Source organism: Cucurbita maxima, unplaced genomic scaffold, assembly GCF_002738345.1.
Source record: "Cucurbita maxima cultivar Rimu unplaced genomic scaffold, Cmax_1.0 Cma_Scf00032, whole genome shotgun sequence".
NCBI classification, from domain to species: Eukaryota; Viridiplantae; Streptophyta; class Magnoliopsida; order Cucurbitales; family Cucurbitaceae; genus Cucurbita; species Cucurbita maxima.
In genome coordinates, this window is record NW_019272048.1 from 1,252,601 (window position 1) to 1,279,232 (window position 26,632).

The window sequence follows — 26,632 nt, forward strand, 5'->3', positions numbered from 1 at the left end:
TTTTTTTTTTTTTTTTTTTTTTTTTTTTTTTTTTTTTTTTTTTTTTTTTTTTTGATAATGTTTACAGTATACCATGTAAAAGAGATTCGGCCTGTTGACTGTACTGACAAATTTAACATATTTGGGGATGCGAAGCATCTCAACCAGATCATTTCGGACCCTTTGAGTGGCAGTTGCCTAAAAGAATATAACAGGATATTTAATTCATAATGTAGTCCGTTAAAAAGATTGAATAGAAAAGATAGACTTTTTCCACAAAAGTAGAATAATAACATACAGTCAAAGCAATCATAGGAGCATTTGGAAACTGAGTCTTCAGAATACCAAGATTCTTGTAGTCAGGTCGAAAGTCATGGCCCCACTGACTACAGCAATGAGCCTCCTACAGAGAAAGACAAATAGATTAAAAAAAATCCTTTCTTGCATGTGCAAACTCATTATTCACTAAAAGGTGAGTACCAATAAACCAAAAAAGATATATTAATGTATAAGATTTCATTTTTAAGAACTAATAAAAATATTAACTCTAACCTAAAAGCTTTAGTTTTGGGAATTTTACGAAGGTACTGAAACAAGAAATTCAATAGTTATGATCGTGATTAACGATAATGGCATAAAGTATATTGCTGAAAGAATAACTTTTAATGTATATGAATGGTGAAATCTTGGAGATTGGGAAATAGGAACCTGCAGTTCGTAATCTTGTAAATCATGTTGTAGCAAAGACCAGAATAATGTTTTTCTTTATCAATCAGAAACTAATTCCAGCCTGAGTCTTTAACTTCTCGAAACATATTAATGCTCTTTATGAGAAAATATTCCTTGTGCATATACTTCTATCTGTTATTTACTAAGGTCGGCTGCACCAACTGTGGAATGGTTTCACCATGCAAGTATTCTTTTCACCCTAAAAGTACAGATGTAGAGAACTCTTTTTTTCCATTTTGAGAAAGTGTCCTGGTACTTTTAACACTATCATCTGCTTTGGTAATGATAATAACATCTATCAATGCTAAAAAACGAAGAAGCCACCAGTTTTCACAATGGAGCCATTTTCCGAAGAGAAAATTTCTGAGAAATTGTCTGGTCTTGCTATATTTGATCATTTCTTTTGTTCTATAACTGTCATAAATTGAATCCTTTGCAGCATTTTGTAATTTCAATCTCTCTTCATAGATTTTCTTATCTTATTCCCTCCCACATTCTTTATTCGAGTTTTTATATTTACATTCCTTCATTCCTATTTAAAAATAACGATAGGCTAGAAGAAGCTACCAACGTTCAAAACCAAATACATTTTTGTTATTCCTTTGTTTGACATTTTAAAGTTCGATAACAACAGGAATAATTCGCTGAAGGGTAAGGCGGTAATGTGATGGTAACCATAGTAAGAAACATAGATAACACGTGTTGATAGATATACTCACGTCAATTGCAATAAGAGAAAGACGACCAGCATGATAGCACTTTTCAAGTTTAGACATAAATCTCTTGCTCTTTGATATCTTTTCTGGTGTGACATATAATATTTTCATATTCCCTTCACCCTTTTCAAGATTCTTGTATATGGACTTCTCATCTTCTTTACTAGTAGCTGAAGTAAGCATAGATGCTGAAATTCCTAAAGCAGCCAAACCCATAACCTGAAAAAAGGTGTTCTTGATCAAAAGATATGGTTTACCTAGAAAAATTATTGGGAGAAGTGAAATATGGGTGTTCTTAATGAAACCAATACCTGCGCTCCTCTTTTTCTCCAAAATCAATGTTGAACCAATGCATTGGTTACAGAAAAACTAAAAACAACCAAAAGTATTGATTTCTTCTAAATCAAACAAAACCCGCAGACCGAGATATTTTCTATTCCAACATATATAAATTTGAAAAAAAGTATAAACTTGTTATCCAAACTGATCAAACCTACTCAGTATGTCACTCTACTTAACAGAACTTACACTAAAACACGAAAAATGTAACTATGAGGTACCTGATCCTGAATCAAAGAAAGTAAAGGACTGACAACCAGAGCAAGTCCATCATATAGAAGAGCTGGTAACTGGTAACAAAGACTCTTCCCACCTCCAGCAGCCATAATCACCAAAACATCTCGCCCACTCATGACAGCATTGACAATCTACTATTATGCAATAATTAGTAAATCCACTCACAAACGGAAAACAATAGCATCACAAAGACAACTTCAACAGTTCAAACATATTGTCCTTAGTTCATTCTCTGGTAAATATTTATAAACTTGAATAATGGTGGAAAAGTCGTGTTCTTCTTTATAAGAACAATCAAATGAATAAAATAGATAGGTTTGAATTGTTTTCCGAGTAGAAGAGATCAGTGGTAGTTAGAGCTTTGATTCATATGTTGAATTAGGCTACAGGTGATTTCGCATTTTTCCCTTACTCCTACTAAGGGAAAGTAAGCAACTCTATTTATATTCCAGTGAAAACGTAGAACATGCTTCACCAAAGCCTGCATTTAACAACAAGATGGCCTGCTCTCTGTTCACTTTAATCTTTGACCATTTCTAGTTGATAAACAACAGAATCAAAGATATAACCTATATGAGAAAAAAAAAAACCAAAAAGAAAATACTTACCTCTCGCTGGTTTGCACGATATGTGGATATGCCAAAGATGTTCAACTTAACATCATTCGCTTCGGAATCCCATTTAAATGGACCAGACCAGTTTTCTGAATTCGTAGAAGTGCCTGTGTGGCTGACGGAATCTTCTGTTTCTTTACAGAGTTCTAACAAGGACTGCAGCTCGGATTTTCTTTGGTACAAATTGTCTTGGCGTTCCAGAAGAATATTTATTTCAGCTGCAGAAAGATAGATAAGGCATAAGTCGAAATGCGAGAACAACCCAAAAGAAATGAATTACATAATCCATTATACAAACATAAAACACGATCATCTTCGGCAATGTGGGAGGTTCTAACTGTTAGGAATCACATATCTCCACAATGGTATGATATTGTCCATTTTGAGCATAAGCTCTCATGGCTTTGCTTTGGGTTTCCCCAAAAAGCATCATACCAATGGAGATGTATTCCTTACTTATAAATCCTTGATCATCCTCTAAATTAGTCAATGTGGGACTCCCTCCCAACAATCCTCCCCCAAACAAAGTACACCATAGAGCCTCCCCTGAGGTTTATGCAGCACCTGAACAGTCTCCCCTTAATCGAGGCTCGACTCCTTTCTCTGGAGCCCTCGAACAAAGTATACCCTTTGTTCGACACATGAGTCAATTTTGACTACACCTTCGAGGCTAGCAATTTCTTTGTTCGACACTATAGGATTCTATTGACATGGCTAAATTAAGGGCATGGCTCTGATACCATGTTAGGAATCACGGATCTCCACAATGGTATGATATTGTCCACTTTGAGTATAAGCTCTCATGGTTTTGCTTTGGGCATCCCCAAAAGGCCCATACCAATGGAGATGTATTCCTTACTTACAAACCCATGATCATCCTCTAAATTAGCCAATGGGGACTCCCTCCCAACAATCTTCAACACTAAGCTACTACGTGACTATTCAATGCTTCCTCAACCAACCCAATTTTTCAGTTCCATTGAGGAATTCCACCAGTACATATAAAGATTTTATCGAACTTTTAACTCATGCAAGAAGTTAACACGAATTGAAACACAGAAACAGCAATGACACCAATGGAAATTCAGGCATACATTATAAAGAATAAAGGAACGCAAAAATAGAGAAGATAATGACTACTCAAGCACCTTGGACTTCGTTTATCTGCACTTCTACGTTCAGAAGCTCCTCTAATACCTCTTCCGTGTTCATCTCTCGATCGCAAATTATAGACCAGGTTTTGAACAAAGGCAATCAGAACAGAAACTCTAGAGTCAGAATCATGTGAGGGGCTCGGGGGAGCGGATAATGGAAATGAAGGTCGAGACAGCAACAATCATGGACTCCCAAGACACCTGAAGATGAACCGTCGTTTACGAAACTGGAAAGGCTTTGAGGTTCTGAACTGAGAAGAATTTGCATGAGTTTCCGCCGATCTCAGCGCCGGTGTTCGGCTGCCCTACCGTCGTCTCATTCGCCTCTCCTAATCGAGCTAGTAGTATTCTTGGCGCGTGCACCCCATTTCCCTCCATTTTATATTTTTGTTTTAAATAGGGCTAAATTATAAATTTTAAAAAAAAAAAAACTAAATTAATAAAAATATCCTTACATTTTTTAACTTTAAAAAAAAAAAGAATAATGTCTTTAATTTATTTTTTTGTACTTTAGATTAAATTAAATGTTTAATTATTTAGTAATAATATATTAATGAATAAGGATATATAAATTATTGATTTTCTATTTTTTTAATTATATTAATATTATTATTATTATTATTTTATCATAAAATTTTGAAGGGAAAATATTATAAGAGAATTTTAAGGCTTTTGAAATTAGAGAGGTTAGTTAATATTTTGGATTTTACAACCGAAATCTCTATTTTATTAATTATTTTAAAAAAAATATCTATCTTCCTCAAATATTACATAAATAACTAAAATCTAATAAAATTCAAATATTTAATATTCTAAAATCGGTTGGATCATCTGAAGTGTTAGTTGTAGTGCACGACTTCCACTATGAAAGAATTCAGGTGGTCATTCTTCTCTTGCTATGTTGCTGCTCCTCGAGATCTTTTTGTAATTTTCTTTTAAGTCTTTCATTCTTTTTGAATCGGCATAAAACATAATCTAAATCTACAGCTTGTTGTATCGAATCTTGATGCAAGCTATATTCATGCATAATCCATTCGCCATGACGCTCGGGCAATTGGACATTTTCGTACCTAAAATGTTCAAAGGACACAAACATAAGGTTAAAGAATCTATCAAAAATTGAAATCAAAATGACAAAACGAACCTAAAGCGTTTGCAATAGCCGATTATTGTATTATCGGTTTTGGTAGCAAAAATTGGACTGGCTGAGTTCTCGCCACTCCATGTACCGTTGGCCAAGCCAACCTTGCGGTTGATATGCGCCGACAAACGTCCAGAGTTATTGGTGGACCTCTTGAGTTTGGTGAAGAAATAGAGATGTTCGCCGTCGATGCCTCCGAACCGTAGCCAGATTTCCCATGGCTCCATTTCTCCATAAAGATCACAGTCCAAGACTGCACGTTTGAAATATGGTTGGCCATGAATTTTCCAGTGTAGATATTGAAGAAGTTGCGGATCAGTAGGCTTGAATCTCACTCCCACGGGCAAGAGAGGGCAATCATGAGAATCCATTAGTATTTGAGAAAGACTCTGGGAATGTATTTCTCGTAAATGTATTTCTTGATATTCTTGGAACGAGCTTTTATAGGTTTGTATGTAGTTATTTTATAGGAATAAAAATCTGATTAAAATATTTTAAAACGTAAAAAAGATAATTGTAAAATATTAAAAAGAATATTTTATGGTTATTTGATGGTAATAAAAATTCCATTAAAATATTTTAAAACCTAAAAAAAGATAATTGTAATATATATAAAAGATAATATTTGATTGTAATAAAAATCTGATTTAAATATTTTAAAACCCAAAAAGATAATTTAATAGTAAAATATTAAAAAGAATATTTTATAATTAATTGATTGTAATAGAAATCTGATTAAAATATTTAAAAAAGTAAAAAGATAATAGTAAAATATAAAAAAACAATATATATTTTATAGTTATTTAATAATAATAGAAATCCAATTAAAATATTTTAAAATGTGAACAAAATAATTGCAAAAATAGCAAATAATAATAATAATAAATAAATAAATAAATAAAATTGGTTAATATTTTGTCTCGATACATTACGAGATATTTTTCCATACTTTTCTTATTCAGTATGATCAATTATGAAGCCTCGGCAGTCTTGCATAAAGTGCGTCTCAAGTGCTGAGACCCGTGAAAAGGCTCTAGGGTAATATTCACAAGTCTAAAGGAGCCTTTTTTACTCTAAACGGTGATCGTACTTCATACATATCTACCTACTGAGCTCTAATCAGTAGATTCTCCCTAATGGTGTCAAGCAAACATCTACTTATTTCTAAGATCAGTAAACTACCTTCACTATGTTTTTCCAAATTGGAATAGTAAACTATCTACTCATGTACCCTTATCGGGTTAAAACACTAAAACTACCTGTAGCAAAGTAACCTATTACTTTGTCTTTTCAAACTATAACAATAAAACTACATGTCACTACGCCACTCAAGCTATAACAGTAAAACTACCCGTCACTACCCCACTAGGCACCACCGATAGTACTTCAGTAGTATACTCTCTATGACTCTTGAAATCCTCTATGGGTGACAACTAAGACATGTCTAACAATAGACCCTAAACTCGGTTGGTTAGTGCACGAATAGAGGTTGCGCCCTATCCGTCACTACAAGATACCTAGTCAACTCAAGAAGGCTATGGAACTCATGGCTAGGTATTAGGACCAAAATACGTGAAACAGTAACTCAAGATAATGCACCTAACATGTCTGGACTTCAAACACCATGTCTAGCTCGATATTTGATCAAGACACTATGTCTAGCTTGAGGTTTGATCCGAACACCATGGATGACTTTAGCTTTGATCGAGGCACCTTGTCTCAAATGATCATAAAATAATAATTATAAAATATAAAAAAAATATATATTTGGTAGTTATTTGAAAGTACTTATTAATATGTGTAAATTTATTAGTTATATAATATTGTAATGTGACCATCTTGCACGATATGCGGTCTTCACTATTAGAAGAAAGGAGTAAGTAACATGACTATGTCGCAGAAGATGCAGTGGAATCTTGAGACTATCAGGTGCCGAATTCGGATTTCGAATCCTGCTCCATTTCTTGGGCATGGGGCGTCACGTGGAGATAGTCTTCACTCTTAGAAGTAAGGAGTAAGTAACGTGACTATGTCGTAGGAGATGCAATGGAATGTCGAGGTTATTTGGTGTCGACTTCGGATTTCGAATCCTGCTCCGATTCCTGGGCATGAGACGTTACGTGAGGATAGTCTTCACTCTTAGAAGCAAGTAGTAAGTAAGGTGACCATGTCGGGAGATGCAGTGGAATATCGAGGCTATAAGGTGCTGAATTCGGATTTTGAGTCCTGCTCTGATTCTGGGCATGAGGCGTTATGTGAGGATAGTCTTCACTCTTAGAAGCGAGAAGTAAGTAACATAACCATGTTGCAGGAGATGTAGTCGAATGTTATGGTCATCAGGTGTCGAATCCGAATTTTGACTCCCGATCTAGAACCCATGTAAAATACCAAGCAGCAAAATAAATTCCGATCAGCGAGAGAATTGCTAATCTATACCTTCCCCAATAATCGCACCATGTGTGAGTGTACTTTTGTCAATCGACCATTTTCACTCTCACTCGAGAATCCCGACAACCCTTGCCTTCCATTACACTTCTAAACCTCTCTGTAAATAAAGGGAGAGAAAACATGTATCGTTACGTCCAAAATACAATACTCTTAATTATCGAAGCTCGGGGCTTAATATCGTACTAATGCACAACTTTTCTCTTGTTTTTGTAACGCGACGTTCGATTTTTATTACAAATTTATCGTTGAAGCATGCTTAAATATTGAAAGGCCTTGAAAATTAAAATAAAAAAGAATTATAGTTTTCCACTTGATTTCGTTTGTATTTGTCCCCTCCATAGGGAACAAATAACAATAATTTTAAGCGTGACATGTTTGTACTTATTAAACACAATTATTGTTTATCAATAAACAAATAATTTTTATGCTAATAAAAAAAAAATCAATAAATAAATAATAGACGTTTGTATTCTTAAAGAATAGTTTGTTCCTCTCTCCAAGCTCAGTGTCCTTGCTGATACTAGTTCCTCTCTCTAATCGATTTTGGTTCTCACAATCCATCTCTTTTCAGGGCCTAACGTCCTCGTTGGCACTAGTTCCTTTCTCCAATCGATGTGAGATCTCACAATCCCACTCTCCTTCGGGACTCAACATTCTCGCGGGGAAACCACCCGGTGTCCACCCCCTTTGGGACACAGCATCCTCACTGGCACACTGCTACCATATATTGTCCTCTTTGGACTTTCCCTTTCGGGCTTCCCCTTAAGATTTTTAAAATGCCTCTACTAGAGAGATTTCCACATCCTTATAAATAATATTTCGTTCCTCACCCCAACGAATGTGGGATCTCACGATCCACCCGCTTCGGAGCCAACATCCTCATTGCACTCATTCCACTCTCAATCGATGTAGGATCTCACATTGGTTCTTGTAAGGAACCGAACAATAAAATGGAGGGTCACCCGCAGAATGACCTGGATCACTACTTTAGTTCACTATGATGGCGAATTACTCGAGCACACAATGTGTAATTACCATAAAATTATGTTTTACCATAGCAAATATATCATTCATAAAGGAATTGAATACAAAATAAATAAATTAATTAATTAATTAATTAATTGTTGATTAACGTAGATTTATTTAAGTTCTTGCTGAGAGTAAATTAAGGAATAATTTAAAACTTAAAAAGCTGATTAACAGTCGGTAATCGGTTGTTATGGTCCAATTAGCCATAAATTCTAGATTCCTCTATAAATACAAGCAAACTAATTGCCATTGCTCCACAAACTCTCAAATCCGAGTTCATCTTGCGTCTTCATTTCAATTTCTCTCTCTCTCGCGCGCGCGCGCGCGCACTAATCCACGAGCACGATCAAGTCCTAACCGCCTCTGTGCGGACTTGAAGTTGAATGATCAAGTAAAGATTATTTCAAATCTTCAATCGCTTTTGATGAGGAGAGACGGAGATGAAGCGCCGATTTCGACTTCGCAGATCGATCGGAAACCAGAGCAGACTGCATCCGCGGCGGAGCTTGGCGAGAAGGAATTTCAACCTAAGTCGACCGGCGCTGGCTCTCCGCTTCACTGCGACAGCACCAAGGAGGAGCTCCGCCGTGCAGAAACTGAACCGCCGATAGTCGGCGATTCCAACCACCAGGTAAACAAACGCTACTGAGAATCGCAACTTAGAAGTGAAAAGAAAGAGGAAAATCTGATTTATTGCTTCTGCTATGCGATTAATCCTTCTTCTGGTTTGCGTGTGCTTGTTTGTTGATTATGCTTCTTCTTAGCGTTCTTTGAATTTCTTAAGCCATCGCTAGTAACAGAGATCTCCCTGGGCGTTGGAATTGGGATTCGGAATCGTAAACCATTCCCTTTCGGCGCGAACCTTAAGGAGTTTTAATTATTTTTTTTAATTTTTTTAATAGCTTATAAATATTAACCGCCGTTACAAATTTTAAATATATATATACACCTTTTTAAAATAAAACTAAACGAGATATTTTAATAGCCAAGAAATAAAATAAAACAAACTTAAAAATTTAAAGATTAAAATAGTTATTAAATTTATTTTAAAAATTTAAGGATCAAAGTAGAATAAAATTAAAAATAAAAATTTAAATATAAGTTTTAAAAAAAATAAAAATAAAAATTTAGGTCTAAAAGAGAAATATGTTAAATTTAGTATATTAAATTGACATTAAAGGTCAATCTTCTTTTTTAAAAAAAAATCGCTTCAAGTAATTTATGAATAATATGTTCTTATCTGGACTAAATTTTTATTAAATAACAAATTAATTAACGCTAATGTTCATCAAGAATATAATATAATTTTGAATATTATGAAATATATATATATATATATATATATATATATATTTATCCCACCAAAGAATATAATATAATATAATATAATATAATGTAATAAGTATATATATATATGTGTGGATGTGACGTGTATTTAATTAAATCCAATCCTCAAAGGTAGGCGTGAAAATAGTAAAGCTTAAGAAGTGCTTTCGTGGAGAAAAATTCTGATTCCATCATAAAAAACATTCCTTTTTAAAATTATAATATATATATATTAAAAAAATTAATGATTAAATATAAATATCTATAAGGTAATCATAGTTTAACGGTCCATCAAAAGTTTTGAAATTCGAATTTTTTATTATTTTAAAAATAAATATAAATGTTTTTTAGGCAAATTTAAAATAAGTTTAGAGATTTAAAAAGTCCGTATAATTTTTATAAATTATTTTAAAAAAATTAAACATCACAAACAAAAATGGCTAAAGATTTCTTAATCTTTAATTATTTTTTAAAAAATGAGAAAATTCTTTGTTTATTTTATTTATTTCAGTCCTTAAATTTTTTTAAAATAATGGTTTTAATTATTATATTTATTTTAATTTGAAAAAAATTAATAAAGTAGTTTTGAGTAGAATTAAATATTAGATAAAATGATTTGGGCGAATTTTAGAATATTAGTAATCACAATTTTGTATTACTTTGGCAATAGATAATATTACGTGGACAGTGGGGCCCACAAATTAGGTCAAAACAAGGAAAGGAGATTCATTGACGTGGCACAGTAAGATTCAAAAGGGGAACACCTTGCGAAATGGAAATATTCGTCATTTCCTAAATGCCACGTACGATTTTTGACCTTTTGAATTAAAATAATCTTATTTTTTACAAAAAAAAAAAAGCTATATATATATATATATATTAAATTGTAGAATTTCGGAAATTTTATTTTCTTTTCTTTTGTTCTTCGTTGTTCTTTTGTTCTTCGTTGTTCTTTTGTTCTTTTGTTCTTCGTTGTTCTTTTGTTTTGTATGTTAAAGTTCTGAAACTCCGTGGTGCTTTATGGGCTCATGGCGGTAGTTTTCTCCGTTTGTTCCACGGCGGAGGCGATATTGCAGTAATGCATCCCTCACCTCCGGCGATTCATTTTCCTTCATGGTTTGTTCTCTCTTCTGCTTCATTCTTCTTTTGTTCACTTGTTCTTTCGGACGTCGCTTTTACCTCAAGATCTTGATCTTTTTTTTTTTCTTCTTTCTTTTTAAATTCAAGATTTCGTTTCTTTGTTTGTCTTAAGATCACGATTTCTGGTTTTCTGGAATTTTCGTTCTGTTTTTTTGGTTTGGTATTTCATTTGGAATTCTCTGTTGTGTCTTCTTCGTCTTTTTTGGGGCTCTTGCTATTTTAATTTTAATTTTTTTTTTTTTTTTTTTGTATAGTGAATACGGCATCTGGATGTTGTACTGCAGTATCGGATTAGTATGAGTTATGAGTTTGATGCGTATTTGGAGTGTTAATTACAGGGAATTACTTGCTATGGTTATTATCAGATGTAGGTTGGGGACTTTCTTGGTATAAGTTACTGAGAATATTGTGTTCTTGTTTCTTCGGGATTCGAGTCTGGATGTGAGATGTGGATTTTAGCTTTCTTGGTTTCAGTGTCTGAGAATACTGTGTTCTTCTTTCTTCTGTATTCGAGTTTGAATGTGAGATATGGATTTAAGTGATTGAGAGCGAGGATATTATACCTTCCCCTTCTTCCAACTCCGATTCTCTATTGGTCCTAGAGAAATTTTTGATCAACAATAGAACAAGATCTATTTTGTAGCCAACAAGAGAACAAGAGAATTAGGGTGTTAGAAACAATAACTCAAAACCAGCTTGCTTAGCTTGCTTAGAGAATTAAGGGTTCCTGTCTGCTTTCTTTTTTTCTTTTTTTTTTTCATTGTTTCGAATGCAAGGGGTGTCAGCAATGACCCCACACGTAGGCGTCTCGACAATCTTGCTTAGACCGGGCTTTAGTCTTTGGTTGTCATCCTGAAACCTATGGTTAGAAGGGCAAACTATATATCAAAATAGAAGCGGAGATTGCGTATGGATGAATGTCAAACATCTCTCTCTGCACTGAGAATATTGTTTTCTCGTTTCTTCTGTATTCGAGTTTGAATGTGAGATGTGGATTTTAGCTTTCTTGGTTTAAGTGACTGAGAATATTATGTTCTTGTTTGTTCTGTACTCGAGTTTGAATGTGATATGAGGATTTTAGCTTTCCTAGTCATGATGTCACTTTGTGGGTTGTGCAGAAATTGAGGTCTTCGCCAGCCAGACAAACTTCTGTTGCAATGGGAGAGATAAATCGTGCAGAGTATGTTTCGGTTGGCGAACTGCCTTCGCCTTCAGTGAATAATGCAAAGAAAGTTTCTGTGTTGCCTCTTGTGTTTCTCATCTTCTATGAGGTTTCGGGGGGTCCATTTGGAGTTGAGGATAGTGTTGGGGCAGCTGGTCCTCTGTTGGCTCTTCTTGGGTTTTTGGTCTTTCCACTTATATGGAGTATTCCTGAAGCATTGATAACTGCTGAGATGGGGACTATGTTTCCTGAAAACGGTGGTTATGTGGTTTGGGTTTCTTCTGCATTGGGTCCATTTTGGGGATTTCAGCAGGGTTGGATGAAATGGCTTAGTGGAGTTATTGATAATGCTTTATATCCTGTCTTGTTTCTCGATTACTTGAAGTCAGAGATCCCAGCTCTCGGTGAAGGTCTTCCACGAGTCGCTGCGGTCTTGGCTTTGACAGTGGTCCTCACTTACATGAATTATAGAGGATTAACAATTGTTGGTTGGGTTGCTGTAATCCTTGGTGCTTTCTCAATCCTCCCTTTTGTAGTTATGGGACTCGTGTCTATTCCGAAACTACAGCCTTCTAGATGGTTTGTGGTGAACCTAAGGGATGTCGACTGGAATCTGTATTTGAACACTCTTTTCTGGAATTTGAATTACTGGGATTCTATTAGCACATTGGCTGGAGAAGTGGAAAACCCAAACAAAACACTCCCTAAAGCACTTTTTTATGCCTTGATTTTGGTTGTTCTCAGTTACTTCTTGCCTCTTTTGAGTGGGACGGGAGCCATTGCGCTTAATCGTGAACTGTGGACCGATGGCTACTTCTCTGATGTTGCCAAAATTATAGGGGGAGCTTGGTTGAGTTGGTGGATCCAAGGGGCTGCTGCTATGTCGAATATGGGAATGTTTGTAGCAGAGATGAGCAGTGATTCTTTCCAACTTCTCGGAATGGCAGAACGCGGTATGCTACCTGAGTTCTTCAGCCAACGGTCTCGTCACGGGACACCGTTGACTGGGATACTATTTTCAGCCTCAGGCGTTGTTTTGCTTTCATGGTTGAGCTTCCAGGAAATCATAGCAGCGGAGAACTTCTTGTACTGCTTTGGAATGATTCTGGAATTCTTAGCTTTTGTCAAGCTAAGGATTAAACATCCAGCTGCATCTCGGCCTTACAAGATACCTGTCGGAACGATTGGATCGATCTTGATGTGTATCCCTCCTACAATACTAATATGCATAGTGTTGGCCCTTTCCACAGTCAAAGTGATGATTGTGAGTCTAGCTGCTGTTGCAATCGGCTTATTGTTGCAACCCGGTCTCAAGTATGTCGAAAAGAAGAGATGGCTCAAATTCTCTGTTAGCGGTGATCTCCCTGATCTCCATTTCGCCAACCGAGACCGAACAGAAACCATGGTATATTAATGGGAATTCAATGGTCATTCAGGTCCAAAGAGAGGAAGAATCTTTCTGAGACGATAACGACGCGTTGGAGACTTGTAACAATCGATGCAATGGCAGGCCAAAGATCTTGTAAGTTCATTCTCTGCTTTGATACGTGCTTTAAGTCGTAGTAGCGTAGTCACATTTATCATCCTAGTTTTAGAATGGTGATAAATAGAAAAACAAAAAAGAAGCAAAATCTCAGTTCCTTAAATTAAGCATCAGTTAGTAACACTGCATCTTGAGATGTCTTATGGGTTAATGTTCTAATTCCACTAATAAAATGCCGTCTGCACGCCAATGTCTCTCTGCTATGCTATCTGTTTGAAATAAACTTGCAGGCGATTGCATATATCATGTATTATTTAGGATATTGCGATCCAAATTATCCTTTCTGATTATTTTGTATGATCACTGAGAAAGATTGAATAGTGAAATCATGAATTACGTGTTTGAATTTGGTGAATTTGGAAACAATGAATTACGTGTTTGAATAAGTGATTGAAATTCTTGGGAGGCAAAATGGAAGGCAAATATGGCATTTTTATGTGAGATAGTAGTCTCTTTCATACTGAATTATTGATATCAAACATTCAAAAAGTTATTTCATACTGAATTATTGATATCGAATATTCAAAAAGTTCTTTCAGATCGAATTATTGATATCCAATGTTCAAAAAGTTCTTTCATATTGAATTATTGATATCCAATACTCAAAAAGTTGTCCTTCACAGGCAAAATAGAAAGAGGAACAGCACCCTTACAGCCAAAAAGTTGTCCTCGTGCTAATTTATAGAACAAAAAGCTTCAAAAATCCTTGGATACGAGTTGTGTATGAAAGGGACAAGAACATTGACACGTTGTGGTTTGAAACTGAGTTCAAGTAATGAAATTACACACATACACACAGCCGTTAGTAAATATTGTCCATGCTGTCCATAAATGATTAAATACTGCTTTGATCACTAACAATGCAGTATCTTACATGTATTTACATGTACGGTTCTTTTGAATTTGTACAACATTAGTAGATAAGATATTATTCGCTTATGACCCGTTACGAATTTATCCTGTATTGTTCCTTTGAATTGGAAGATTAAAATCTCCATAATCCCACCTTTTCAGAGAGCAATAAAGAAAACTTTCACCCATTACAAATCCAAATTAACGAGTTTGAGCATTTTAATTTCATAAAAAAGAAGAAAAAGTTGTCAAAACATGTTTTTACTCAAACCAGTCGAAGGGCCTACTTGAAAACAGAAATGGAAATAGTTCACTACTCCATAATTGAAAACAACGAAATTTCTTTTGGTTGGTTTGACACGACACTGCGTCAAATGGGTTATTTTTTAGATTAACATGTAGAGAAAAAAAATCCATAAAATTGGAACTCTAAACAAGTAGTAACTTTATAGATTCTCAAGTCAAATGCAGACAGCAAAGTAGTTTTTGACCTAAGGATTATGAAGGATCAATACGGTGTCGTTTAATGAGAGGACGAGCGAGCGGAGAAGAGAGCATTAAACTTGAAGTTTAGCAGTAAGTATAGGAGTTTTCCACATGAACTAGAAATTGTAACCTTTTCTTTACAATAAATGTGCAGCAAAAGCCACCACGAGTCAAGAAAACTACCAAAATATAGCAATGATATCTACCTGTACAAAGGTCATAGCCCTATTTCAACTATCTTCAACAATTGATATATATCCATATGTTGCTATCTGAGAAGTTTTGTTACCATAATGACAATGTCAAGCTGAGATCAACAGAGCTCTAACCTCGTTGTCATGAGTCGGTATTCGCTACGTATTTACAAAGCACAATATTGATGAAAGAAATGGCAGCGCAGGAGGGCGAAGAGCCAACCTGGGAACAAAATTGCCTTGTGCTCAGCTGTTATAAAGCATAAACCAGACAAGTTTAAGTTCGTATACCGTCGAGAATGTCTACTATACCATTTTGTTAAGAGATTCGGAAACTTACCGTGAAGGAAGTCTATGAATCATACATCTGATTTTCACATTCGCACCTCTTCAGGTATTCGACCGAATTAACCAATAAGGCTTGTCTGGCACTACCTTCTACTAAAAACATAATATGGTCTCACTTTGCATTAACTGAACTTCGTTCTTTCATGGCTTCCTTCTCTATTTTTCTCTTTTCAGCATCAGCCTGTCTTTCGTTTTCTTCTCGAGACTTCTTGAACATCTTAACGAAGACTATCAAAATTTGAGTCACTGAAAAGAAAAGGCCAACAAATTCGTTAGCATGTGCTCGACTCAAATTTCCATAATGTAGGAAATATTAGAGTTGCTTTCCCACGTTCAAGAGGCCACAATTCAAGTCGCTACTAATTAATTATTGCGCGTGATGGAGAACAGGAACTACTTGTCCACAAAAAATACACACGCACTCGATACAATTTGGTATTAGAGCAATCGCCTAGACCAAACGTTTGTGGCTGCTGATGGAAGACTGGAAAACTCTCATTGATGTTGACTGCTAGAGAGAGCTTCATGAGCTGTGCTTATTGTCGTGCTCATTGTCCAACAGGCCACACTTACTAACCAAAGGGATACTTTTTAGTGTACCTTTTTTTCTCAAGAAAAGGGGAATTTTCAAGAATGCTCCAAAAGTTATCCAAGAATGGAGTATTACAGCGATAGAAGAACGCCCAAAGACCAGAATCTTCTCTTATGAGTATAGATCAAGCTTTGGATTGTGATTGAGATCTCGATGGAGGAAATCGATGTGGGGATGAAAGACCTCAAACGTGCTTTGAAAAATTACTTTGCCAAATAGAATATCACGTGAATAAAATTCAAGAAAAAAAAATATCCAAACCAAGAAAATGAGATTGACACAACCCCAAGCGAAGATGGAGATGCAAATTCTCATGCTAAGACGAAGGAAGTCGCTCGAGGAACTAGACCATTGACTGAAGCACATTTTCATTCAAGCACTTTCTCGTCCTATTCTTATTTTCATTTTTAGAACTTAAGGACCAGTTTTTAGGAGGGATGGAATTTATGTGGTAAGATTAGTGGTTAATCTTGGGTAATCCTCGGTTAATCCTTTACAGTATCCTTTTGGTACTTTTAATACTTAGTTTTCCCTCTCGTGTATTCAATAACTTTGATGCATAATAAAGATTGTGATTAGGTTCTTAAATAAGACCATCAGCCTTCGAATTTGGTTGGATTTTCTATTGAATAAAGTCTTGAAGCATTATTTCCCAACTATATGAAACTTCCCCATCATTTGCATGCCACTCAGCAGTTGCCATCTGGGTGCCTATGCAACTCTTTGCACAGAAATTAAGATAACAAGCTGATTTAACACTCATCTCTAGCTACTCTTTAGTATTCGGCACTTCCAATCCAGTAAAGATGTTCGCTTTTCAAATATTAGGAAATTTTTAAAAAAGCTAAAGAGAAATTTTAACCTATGTTACTGCTACTAAGACAACCTTTATCTTATGCAAATTTTCACCCACCTGTATGTAGGGCTAAATTTTTGTTGTTACTGACCTAACCCAGCACATACATACACAGTTGTGTATTAAACTATAGCTGATTACATAAACTACAGCTTACGTAAACTTAAGTAGTTCTGATATGAACCAAGACATCAATCGGCAATATAAACTTCAAGGAAAATGTGAAAAAAATGTTGTTCAAATTATCAAAAAATGTTGCAATTCATGTCACATGAAGAAGAATCAAACTTCATTCCTTCTTTGATGGTTACACATTTTGGGTAGATGATGATTTAGAGTTATGGTATTTCATTAATATATTTCAAGACTTTTTATTTACTTTAGGGTTATATTTACATGATGGCTAATTATGGTCACAAAGTATACATAGTGGCTAATTATGGTCATACGATATGAAAGTTACAACTTTTGGAATGCCTCATGAAATGCCTCATGAAAGGTTATGGGTTTTCATGTTGAGGCTATATAGATGTATCTTATCTTTGTAAAGTAGACTTGGAAAATGTAGTAAAAAGAGCATTTTTGCTTTACTTTAACCAAGGGCTAAGTTTCTTTGCAATTTTATATAGTTTATATTGCATGTTTAGAATCATTAAGACTTGACATGATCGATCTTGGTTGTGGAGTGATTTGAATCTCAATCAAGTGTTCTTGCCTTGAGATATTTGATCAATAAGGTAATCCAAATTTTACTTTTCCTTTGAGTGATTCATTATCATTAGGGCTAGGTGTTCTTACCTTTCCTTTAGCCAAGGGCTAAGTTTCTTTGCAAACATGTTTAGAATCATTCAAGCTTGACATGATCGATCTTGCTTGTTGAGTGATTCAAATCTCAATCAAGTGTTCTTGTCTTGGAGATATTTGATCAACAAAGTAACCCGAATTTTACTTTCTCTTGGAGTGATTCTTATCATTAGGACTAAGTGTTCTTACATTAGTTTAGATTGCATGTTTAGAATCATTCAAGCTTGACATTATCGATTTTGCTTGTGGAGTGATTCGAATCTCAAATAAGTGCTCTTGATTGAGATATTCGATCAACAAGATAATCCAAATCTTACTTCCCTTGTCGTTATTCCTTATCAAGTTCTCTGGTGGGAAAGTAGTTATGAGGCTAGTTTTGGTTGGATTTTGTTAACCTTGGTTAAGTGGTGTGTAATAAATGATTTTCAGTTGCAAGGTGTTAATTTTTGCTGAAAACAAGCTGAACTGAACCAATTTTACCCTGCTAATCTTACCCATTGGCCAGGTTTCTAATATCAATCTCTTGAATTTCCACGTGTAGGTCTTTTTTATCTCACACTTCAACCTGGATTTTCCATCTGGCATATTTTTCTCATTTTACCATGTGCTTAAAAGATTATGCATTGAAATATAAAATTCACAAGACCTTGCTCAAAGGGGCACCGAGCTGGATCCTCGCCGAAGTACTGGGATAGCGAATCTGCGTTTCTCCCCTGACATAATAAAATGTCAGCTTTAGAGGGGGAGCCAGAAAACTATCGGGAATGGTTTTTTTTTTTTTTTTTTTAATAGAAAAGGACTCACCACTTCAGAATATAAGGAAATAAGTGCCCTTACTTCAGCTTCAGCCGTATCAAGAAAAATCTTCAGCACCTGAAAGGAGTAATAAAAACACTTGGAACTTTTTATAACGAAAGAAAGATGATTAAACTAATAGGGACAGAAAATTAAATTGAGGACAAAACCTAGTATGCCCTAATTCCTACAACCAAACTAAGTTCATGATGAAAAGATCTACGCACTGATATAGAAGAAATTAATATTTACGCCAATGTTCAGGGTCAAATGCAGATTCCTCATGGAGCTAACGCTATCAAATGGATAAAAAAGTCATTAGTGCAGACTAAATATGATACTGGGGTTTCCGTCACTGGGAGAAGAAGCAACCAGATTCCTAGCAAAGAACCAAATGAACATTTTTCACACCTTCTGGAAACCAATAGAGATAGCACCGTCATTTTCTGAAGCAGTTAGCTCTTGCTCCATCTTTTCAAGACCTTTACTCACTGCTTGCATTTCCTCAGCCAATGCTTTCAATTGAATCTAGTTTTACAAAATTCAATTACATTAGATAAAAAATTACAAATGAATGGGAATCTTATCCACAGATTATTCATATTTCCAGAAATAACATACCTTAGAGGCAGCTTCTAAATGAACAAGGTCCTTGTCAAAATCAAGTAATTCCGCCATTTTTTCTGCAAGGAGCTTTTTTTTTTTTTTTTTTTTTGGGGGGGGGGGGGGGGGGGGGGGGGGGGGGGGGGGGGGGGNATTATATTGTAGTGCACGTACAGACAAAATATATCCAGATTCCTACCTTACACAAATAATGCATCAAAGTCATTTTGTTGTTTCTTGCCCGAGTGTCAGACAATTTAAGGAGGCTGTCCAACTTAAAACCTATTGCAGAGCCTGCAATGTGACACGAAGATAAACAAAAAAAAATCAAATGCATTAGACCAGCAAGCAAAGCCTGAAGCCTGATTCCCCTCACTTCACAAATTGACGCATGCTGTCAAGCTTGGACTAAACAGTTTACTCGATTCATTCATTGGAGAAATTTATAAGTGATCACTCTAGTTCGAAAGAAATAAAAATAAAAAATTGACGACAGATAATTAGTCGTGTTAGTCTTTCAAGCTCGTCTATCACATCTTCAAGAACGATTTTTATCAGTGGCAACAAGGGTGAGATATCTACCTCGAGCAGTGCCCTGGTTTAACGCATTTCCCAGTGTCAGAATTGTTTGCATTATCTGACGCAATTTTGCAGATTCTTTGACCTGTTGCTTTAAATTACAAAATAAATATGGACTCGGATATGATTGAGACGGTCACTTTGAAAACACTAATAAGTGAAAGAGTACCTCTCTTGTAGCATCATTTATTGTGTTCAAGTTGTATCTCAAATCACTCACCTAACCAAAGATAAGAACTAAAACTGTTTACTACAAGTAAATAGCATAAAAGTTCACGTGACATAATTTGATATTATACCTGACTAGAAAAGGTTATTTTGAAAGCAAACACCCGTAACTTTGACTCTATTCGTGGGACCTTCATTAGCTCGAGAAAAAACTGAAAGGGAATGAACTAGCATGAGCTTCAGAAACTTTATTGGGGCTTATGCATATTAGGGAGATAGACGCAATTGAAGTACCTGCTCACACTTTCCTAGCATTTGTCTGCCACCTGTATAATTCTGTAATATGTACATGTACCATTTGCAGGAAAAAGAAAACAATTAAAAGTATATATTGCTTTGATCTATTCGACCGAACTAGATATGTAAATCAGCAAACGATAACTTATTACTCAATATATGAAAGAAACAAAAATACCAAAACCGACTTTACCACATCTCTTTACTTAATACTGATTGTTAGACGAACACGACTCTCCACAATGGTATGATATTGTCCACTTTGAGCATAAGCTCTCATGGCTTTGCTTTGGGCTTCCCAAAAGGCCTCATACCAATGGAGTTAGTATTCCTCACTTATAAACCCATGATCATTCCCTAAATTAGCCGATGTGGGACTTTCATCATCCAACACTGATATCGTCCAAAAAACCTACTGCTAGTACAGAATGAAAAATATGGGGAGTCCTTGAAGGGGAAAAAAGGTAGATACGCTGCTTCGTATATGCAATACATTATTTACATTAAATAAGAAAATAATTTCATAAATATATGCCAGGCAAAACTTTCCTAATAATGGGCTTAAGGCTCCCAAGAACATAACAGGGAAAAAAAAATAACAAAAAACAAATATAGCTGCTCCTTTGCTTTAGCCGCTAGATGTAAAGCTCCTTTATTATCAAAATTCTAAACCATGTCCCACTAATGATCAGTAGAGCCATTTTAATTGATATTGCAAGTCCTATCCAAAACTTAGCACATATGAATAGACTCATAACTCGTCAGAACTGCAAAACCTACCATGGGAAAAAAGGAACCGGCTTGGGTAAGAGCAACCCTCACATATTTAATAGACTATAACTAGATAACTTATCCGAACTTTTTAATTCCTACACATGAATATCATAACAACGAAGGTTCACTGTATTCAACATTGAGAAATCCCCAAAGTTTTGGAATGGCAATGTGCAGCAATATGTACAGTGAAAGAGGAAGCCGGGAGGGAAGTACCTTCAATGTTTCCATCTCTTCCCTGGTAGGACAAAACTTGATGAGATTCTCAACCTGGTCAATATCAAGAGCAGAAGAATCCAATGCAAGAACTGAATTCTGCAAAAAGTAAACTAAATTAGTGGAGAGATGTCATAGGCTTAGAATGGAGACAATCAATATCCTTCTAACAAAAAACAAAACAAAAAAGGAAAAGAATATACTGATATTTAAAACTGACCCTACAAATTTAACCTGGAGTCTTACTTATGTTATTAAGAAAATGTGGCATTTTCATTGATAAGATGAAAGATTATATCCAAAATCTATTTAAAGTTCAACCCATCTACTGAGAAAGCAAACTATGGAACATAATGGAAAGAATATCACTTACTATCATATCCGGTAAGGGAATCTTTATTTTTGAGAGCATTATTTCACAGTTATATGCTCTCCGCAGGTCAATCTGACAAAATGACACAGAACTACATCACAAATTTGACCCAAAATAAATAAATAAAGGGAGGAAATTGACCAAATGCTCCTTGCCAACCTCACCTCCTTGAATTCCATGAATCAAAATCATGAGAAAGAAGTATGAAACAAGAAGAATCATGCTAAGGAAGAATAAGAAAGAATGGAAAATGACTAACCAGTTGCACTTTTTCCGGTTTGTTGATATTGGAACCACGTCGTCCTCCACCTTTACTACCACTTCCATCAGAAGCAGAGGCTGCTGAGAATAGACTTTCAAGTTCAGAGATGTCTATTTCTGGGGCCCTATAAGACCATTATTCGGAATGAGACTTATAGGAAATTCCATGTAATGCAACCCAAATAATGAGACAGCCAAGATGATATGAGTGATGGTAGAAAGTATGGGACAACAGCTAACAGAAAAGGCAACCAGAAAATACAAAACAGAGAACCTAGAATAGGTTCCAAAAAGAAAGTGCACAACAAGATTTATCTTTTTAGGAAATGGATAGATCAAAGATATAAACCTTTTATTTTTCTGTTCACCAGGATCAAATTAGGAGGATTTCATTAATAATATAAATTCGCTATTGAATAAAGTACAGGCTCTACAGTCTAAAAAAACATGGATCATCCAATCAGTAGAAAACTCAAAAATTCATTCATAGTGCACCTTGATTGATTTTCCTGCTTTTGTGAATCAGCCCACAGACTTCCTTGCATTGCTCGAGTAACTTTTACCCAGTGCAATGGTTTTAAAGTGGTTTTCTTTGGAGCATTTACAACTCCAGTAGCAAGACGGCCTCTTCCTTGAGTTGTTGACCCTAGAGAAGCTTTGCCTCTTCCAACAGAAGGAGGAGGTGGTGGTGGTACATTTGGCCCTCTTGATCCGGGGGGAGGGGGTGGCATTGGTGTAGCACCATGACTTGACGGAGGGTGAGCATTAGAGGACTTTGTCGGTGGAGGAGGTGGAGGAGGTCTAGTTGGTTTAGTACCATGACTCGGTAGCTCAACACTGGGAGGTCTTGGTGGTGGAGGAGGTGGAACCGGTGCACCGCGATTTGATTGTGGAGGTGGAGGTGGAGGTGGAGGAGCACCAGAAAGTTTAGGAGGCGGAGGCGGAGGTGGAGGAGCACCAGAAAGTTTTGGAGGTGGAGGCGGAGGCGGAGGCGGAGCACCAGAAATTTTTGGAGGTGGAGGTGGAGGTGGAGGTGGAGGAGCACCAGAAAGTTTTGGAGGTGGTGGTGGAGGTGGAGCACCAGAAAGTTTTGGAGGTGGAGGTGGAGGTGGAGGTGAAGGTGGAGGAGCACTAGAAGATTTTGGAAGGGGAGGGGGAGGGGGAGGTGGAGGTGGAGGAGCACTAGAAGATTTTAGAAGCGGAGGCGGAGGTGGAGGAGCACTAGAAGATTTTGGAACTAGAGGTGGAGGAGTACCAAAAGATTTTGGAACTGGAGGCGGAGGTGGAGGAGGAAGTGGAGGAGAACTGGAGGAATTTGAAATAGGTGGAGGTGGACCAACAACTTGTGGAGGGGGAGGGGGAGGTGGGGGTGGAGGAGCACCCGAAGATTTAGGAACAAGCGACAGTGAATGAGTCAAAGAGGCTTCAACAGGATTGGTACCAGTAGTATATTGAGGTGGAGGTGGAGGTGGAGGTGGTGGAGGGGGTCTCCCATGCATTGTTATGGTCGTCAAATTTGAACTGATGGAAGTTTCTACATGAGGTTCATTATGAGACAGGGAAAAAGGTGGCGGCGGCGGTGGTGGTGGAGGAGGAATTACTTCAACAGTGGGTGTCATTTTATTTGAGACAAGTTCTCCACTAGCATTAGTACATGGTAGATTAGATGGAGGCAACAGTGGCGATGACATCAAAGAAGAACTTATAGGAGGGGTTGAGGAGCCAAAAGAAGTTAATGGAGGTTCTTTATTCGAAGATATCTCATCTTGAAATTCATCAAAAAGTTGAGGAGACTCTGATGAAATATTCACTTCATTAGCACCAATCTTGTCGGACAATAATTCAGAAGAATGTACCGTAGCTGGAATTGTAAAATTGGTAGAAGTTGAATCAACCACAGGCCTTGTAATAGTATCAAATACTTCATCTAAACTATCGGCAGTGCTAGATGTATTATTTTCCTCTTCAGAATCCACTGGTGAGGAGTATGAACTTGTTTTATTTTGCAATCTTGACAATTCCTTCACATCACTCAAGGCAGAAAGATTCTTGAGTAGCCACAAGGCAGCATCATCATTGTTATCAATCCACTCAACACCACTAAAAAGTTCTTGAACCCTGGAAAAAGCTTCAATTGGTAATCCACCTTTCTCTTCACCATTCAAAATTGTGGTTGGAGCCCTTGGAGGGGAGATGCTTTCCATCTCTCCAAACAGAACCTAATTTAAAAGCAATTAATTGGATGAACAGCCAAAGAGAAAAAATAAATCATTAAATCAGAGTTCTTGGGACATTTATCTCTTATAGTAATAAATAGTAAAAGCAACAAACTTGGTATTGAGATTCTCCAAATGACTGTCGAAACTCACCTCAGCTCGAAAGCCTTTTGGATAACGCTCCTTTGAATCCCAAAGAATGTCCAAATTTTCAGAGGTTAGCATCAGTATGTTTGATCGAATAAACGCTGTATTGAACATAATACGAAACATCATAACTTCCCTTTCATGTTCTGACTCCAAATGTGAACACTCCAACACTACATCTCCTTGAACTAAACACTGAACGTCTATTTTAATCACATCACACTCTGCCTGCAATCAAAACATCCATCTTTTCATGGTTTACATATCTAAAGTATATGAGGTCACAAAATCAAAGTAGAAAATCAGTACCTGATGGTAGTGACGGAGGGCCTTGTTCTTCTTGGGCATAGAGAAAATCATCTGCGTGGAAAGCCCACCCTTACTAAAAAGATTCCTCCCAAAAATACGAACAACTGGTCGGCAGCCATTCTGAGAATCGAAACCCGGAATGCCACGAAGAATTACACAATCTAAAGAAAGTGCTCGCTCAGGTGGTGGCCACTCAGAGACTATATTTCTCCTTGCAACATATTGCAAGTAGCGGAGCTGCGATGGGAATGGATTTAATGGTGACAAGAGCTGCAAAAACCCTTTGGGGGCTTCTCGATGAACAATTTCAAGAGTTTTCCTCTCACCACTGTGCAGTTTTCTAAATATCAAAAAGCTAGCCAAAAGGAATGCTAACAGTGGCCAACCTCCCCTCTCACAGTGGAGAAGAATGACATTTTGTTGGTTACCTAGCAGAAGCCAACTTTCACAAACATGGAGGAAGTGCTGTATTAACGACAGCGGTAGAAGCGGGCAACCTTCATATTGTCGAGGATAATCCATCACAGTGACATCATACTCGCACAACATTTGTGAAAATTGGCTCCGTTTCTCCCCTTCACGAAAATTAAAAGCAAGAAAAGAGGACTCCGGGAATTCTTCATGTAATTCATTTATGATTTCGTGCAGATATATTTGGTACATATCATCAGGCAATACTTCAGTAGAAAAGCAGGAGTCAAAAACTGCACAAACTCATGAAATTGACAACCATATGAGGAACTATTAAGCCAAAATTCATAATAAAGTGGCAAATCAAGATTTTCACTCACTATATACTCGTTCAACAAATTCCAGCAACCCATCGGGGGGTCTTCTGTAAAAGAATCTACTGAGGAGAGACATTTCGATGAAATGAATTCACATACGAGCATACACCACAGAACTAAGAGCTGCAAGATAAGAAACAGAAACCGGAGTTTAATTTTTCCCAATCGCACAAGAAATCATCAATCGTTAGACAATTTTTTCAAGAACATCCATAGAAACAAACTAACGCCAAACAATCCTAGTCCAATTCTCCATCATCTTCCTTTAAACTTCAATCAAAGGCAATAATTTCCACTGAGAGACAAAAAATTGTACAAATCTTACAAAATGCGTACTCAGTGGAGCGAGAAGACATGCTCCTCGTTTCTCGATTTCGAAACAAGAAAAATAAATCATAGCAAAATGTTACTCCATTTTCAATATCTGAAGCGATAAAAAGTATGAAATGAAAGGAGAATCGGGAAGAAATGCAGCAAAGAATATTCGTAGGGGATCAAAATCAAGGAAGAGAAGCAGAAAATAGAAGAAATCAAAGAGAGGAAGAGGGAAACCTGGGCGCGAGGAGCGAGCGGTGGAAGAAGGAGGGAGAATTTGAAAGTAGAGAGAAAGAGAGAGGACCCCACGCCGCCGCAGCCACAACTCCGCCTCCCCTTTCTACTCTCACACTTCTATTTATCCACCCGATTTGGGCGCTGTCGGAAAATCTAATCATTTTACATTTTTTTTAATTTTTAAAAAAGTTTAATAATACTTTTTAATTTTTTTTTTTTTTTAAATACCTATAAACCATTAATATTTATTTTTAATTTTCAAGTTAATATTAAAATTAAAGGCTTTAAAAACATTTTTAAATGTTTGGTAAAAAAAAATTAAAAACGCACATTTTCAAATATAACGTAAAAATATTTATAGATCATTTATAAGGTGTATTTTCGTTTATATCTTAAAACCTTGAATTTACTCCGATCAAACTCCGGCGAGAAAATTCATCTTCTCCGACGCTATTTTTCCACGTGGAATTACAAGCAAACACGTGGTTTCGCCCTTCTAATTTCCAGTCGGCGGAGTCGCCGGCGAAGCTACTGCCCTTTCTCCAGGTTTTCTTCTTTTTTTTTTTTTAATTATTTATTATATACGAAATTACTAAAGTACCCCTTTCGCTTTGGGCTTCTAAGCAAACACGTGGTTTTGGGCCTCTAATTTTCAATCGGCGGAGTCGCCGGCGAACCTGTTACCTTTTTCCATATTTTTCTCTTTTTTTTTTTAATTATTTATTGTATACAAAGTTACTAAAATACCCCTATCGCTTTGGGCTTGTAAGCAAACACGTGGTTTTGGGCCTCTAAGTTCCAATTGGTGGAGTCGCTGGCGAAGCTGTTGCCCTTGTCCAGATTTTTCTTCTTTTTTTTAATTATT

The 26,632-nt window shown here is 36.3% G+C and overlaps 4 protein-coding genes across 10 annotated transcripts in view; 1 reads left to right on the plus strand and 3 right to left on the minus strand.

The window, feature by feature from the left end:
• Nucleotides 1–4,128, minus strand: part of LOC111466807 (mediator of RNA polymerase II transcription subunit 34) — a 12,395-nt gene extending 8,267 nt beyond the window's left edge. For 2 of the 3 annotated variants that reach the window (XM_023111433.1, XM_023111432.1), the window contains exons 1-6: nt 3,763–4,128; nt 2,609–2,832; nt 1,985–2,131; nt 1,428–1,643; nt 278–382; nt 73–177 (exon numbers count right to left, since the gene is read on the minus strand). In XM_023111433.1, coding sequence (XP_022967201.1) covers nt 73–177; nt 278–382; nt 1,428–1,643; nt 1,985–2,131; nt 2,609–2,832; nt 3,763–3,826 — 861 coding nt within the window. In that variant the 5' untranslated portion in view covers nt 3,827–4,128. Of the gene's footprint in view, nt 1–72; nt 178–277; nt 383–1,427; nt 1,644–1,984; nt 2,135–2,608; nt 2,833–3,762 lie in introns of those variants that run through there. The other variant, XM_023111434.1, reaches the window with a different exon arrangement.
• A 514-nt stretch (nt 4,129–4,642) lies between these two features.
• Nucleotides 4,643–5,280, minus strand: LOC111467095 (NAC domain-containing protein 72-like). Its single transcript, XM_023111883.1, has 2 exons — nt 4,913–5,280; nt 4,643–4,838 (listed from the first exon to the last, which is right to left on the minus strand). The coding sequence occupies exons 1-2, from the start codon at nt 5,278–5,280 to the stop codon at nt 4,643–4,645; spliced, it is 564 nt and encodes a 187-aa protein (XP_022967651.1).
• A 3,381-nt stretch (nt 5,281–8,661) lies between these two features.
• On the plus strand, nt 8,662–13,912 carry LOC111466824 (probable polyamine transporter At1g31830). 2 transcript variants are annotated; one of them, XM_023111459.1, is made up of 2 exons: nt 8,662–9,017; nt 11,971–13,912. In XM_023111459.1, the coding sequence occupies exons 1-2, from the start codon at nt 8,811–8,813 to the stop codon at nt 13,426–13,428; spliced, it is 1,665 nt and encodes a 554-aa protein (XP_022967227.1). In that variant the 5' UTR covers nt 8,662–8,810; the 3' UTR covers nt 13,429–13,912. The 2 variants fall into 2 exon arrangements, with proteins under 2 accessions (XP_022967227.1, XP_022967228.1); XM_023111460.1 differs by lacking the exon at nt 8,662–9,017 and adding an exon at nt 10,647–10,828.
• Nucleotides 13,913–15,009: 1,097 nt separating this feature from the next.
• LOC111466794 (formin-like protein 14) lies at nt 15,010–25,887 on the minus strand. 4 transcript variants are annotated; one of them, XM_023111410.1, is made up of 19 exons: nt 25,768–25,887; nt 25,219–25,338; nt 24,428–25,131; nt 24,125–24,346; nt 22,251–23,974; nt 21,754–21,880; nt 21,495–21,566; nt 21,122–21,220; nt 20,129–20,170; nt 19,966–20,046; nt 19,836–19,886; nt 19,670–19,751; nt 19,287–19,381; nt 19,106–19,177; nt 18,896–19,012; nt 18,494–18,562; nt 18,336–18,402; nt 15,430–15,683; nt 15,010–15,339 (listed from the first exon to the last, which is right to left on the minus strand). In XM_023111410.1, the coding sequence occupies exons 2-18, from the start codon at nt 25,289–25,291 to the stop codon at nt 15,550–15,552; spliced, it is 3,831 nt and encodes a 1,276-aa protein (XP_022967178.1). In that variant the 5' UTR covers nt 25,292–25,338; nt 25,768–25,887; the 3' UTR covers nt 15,010–15,339; nt 15,430–15,549. The 4 variants fall into 4 exon arrangements, with proteins under 4 accessions (XP_022967178.1, XP_022967177.1, XP_022967175.1 ...); XM_023111409.1 differs by having other exon boundaries at nt 15,010–15,312; nt 19,670–19,757; XM_023111407.1 differs by having other exon boundaries at nt 19,670–19,757.
• Between the last annotated feature and the right edge of the window lie 745 nt (nt 25,888–26,632).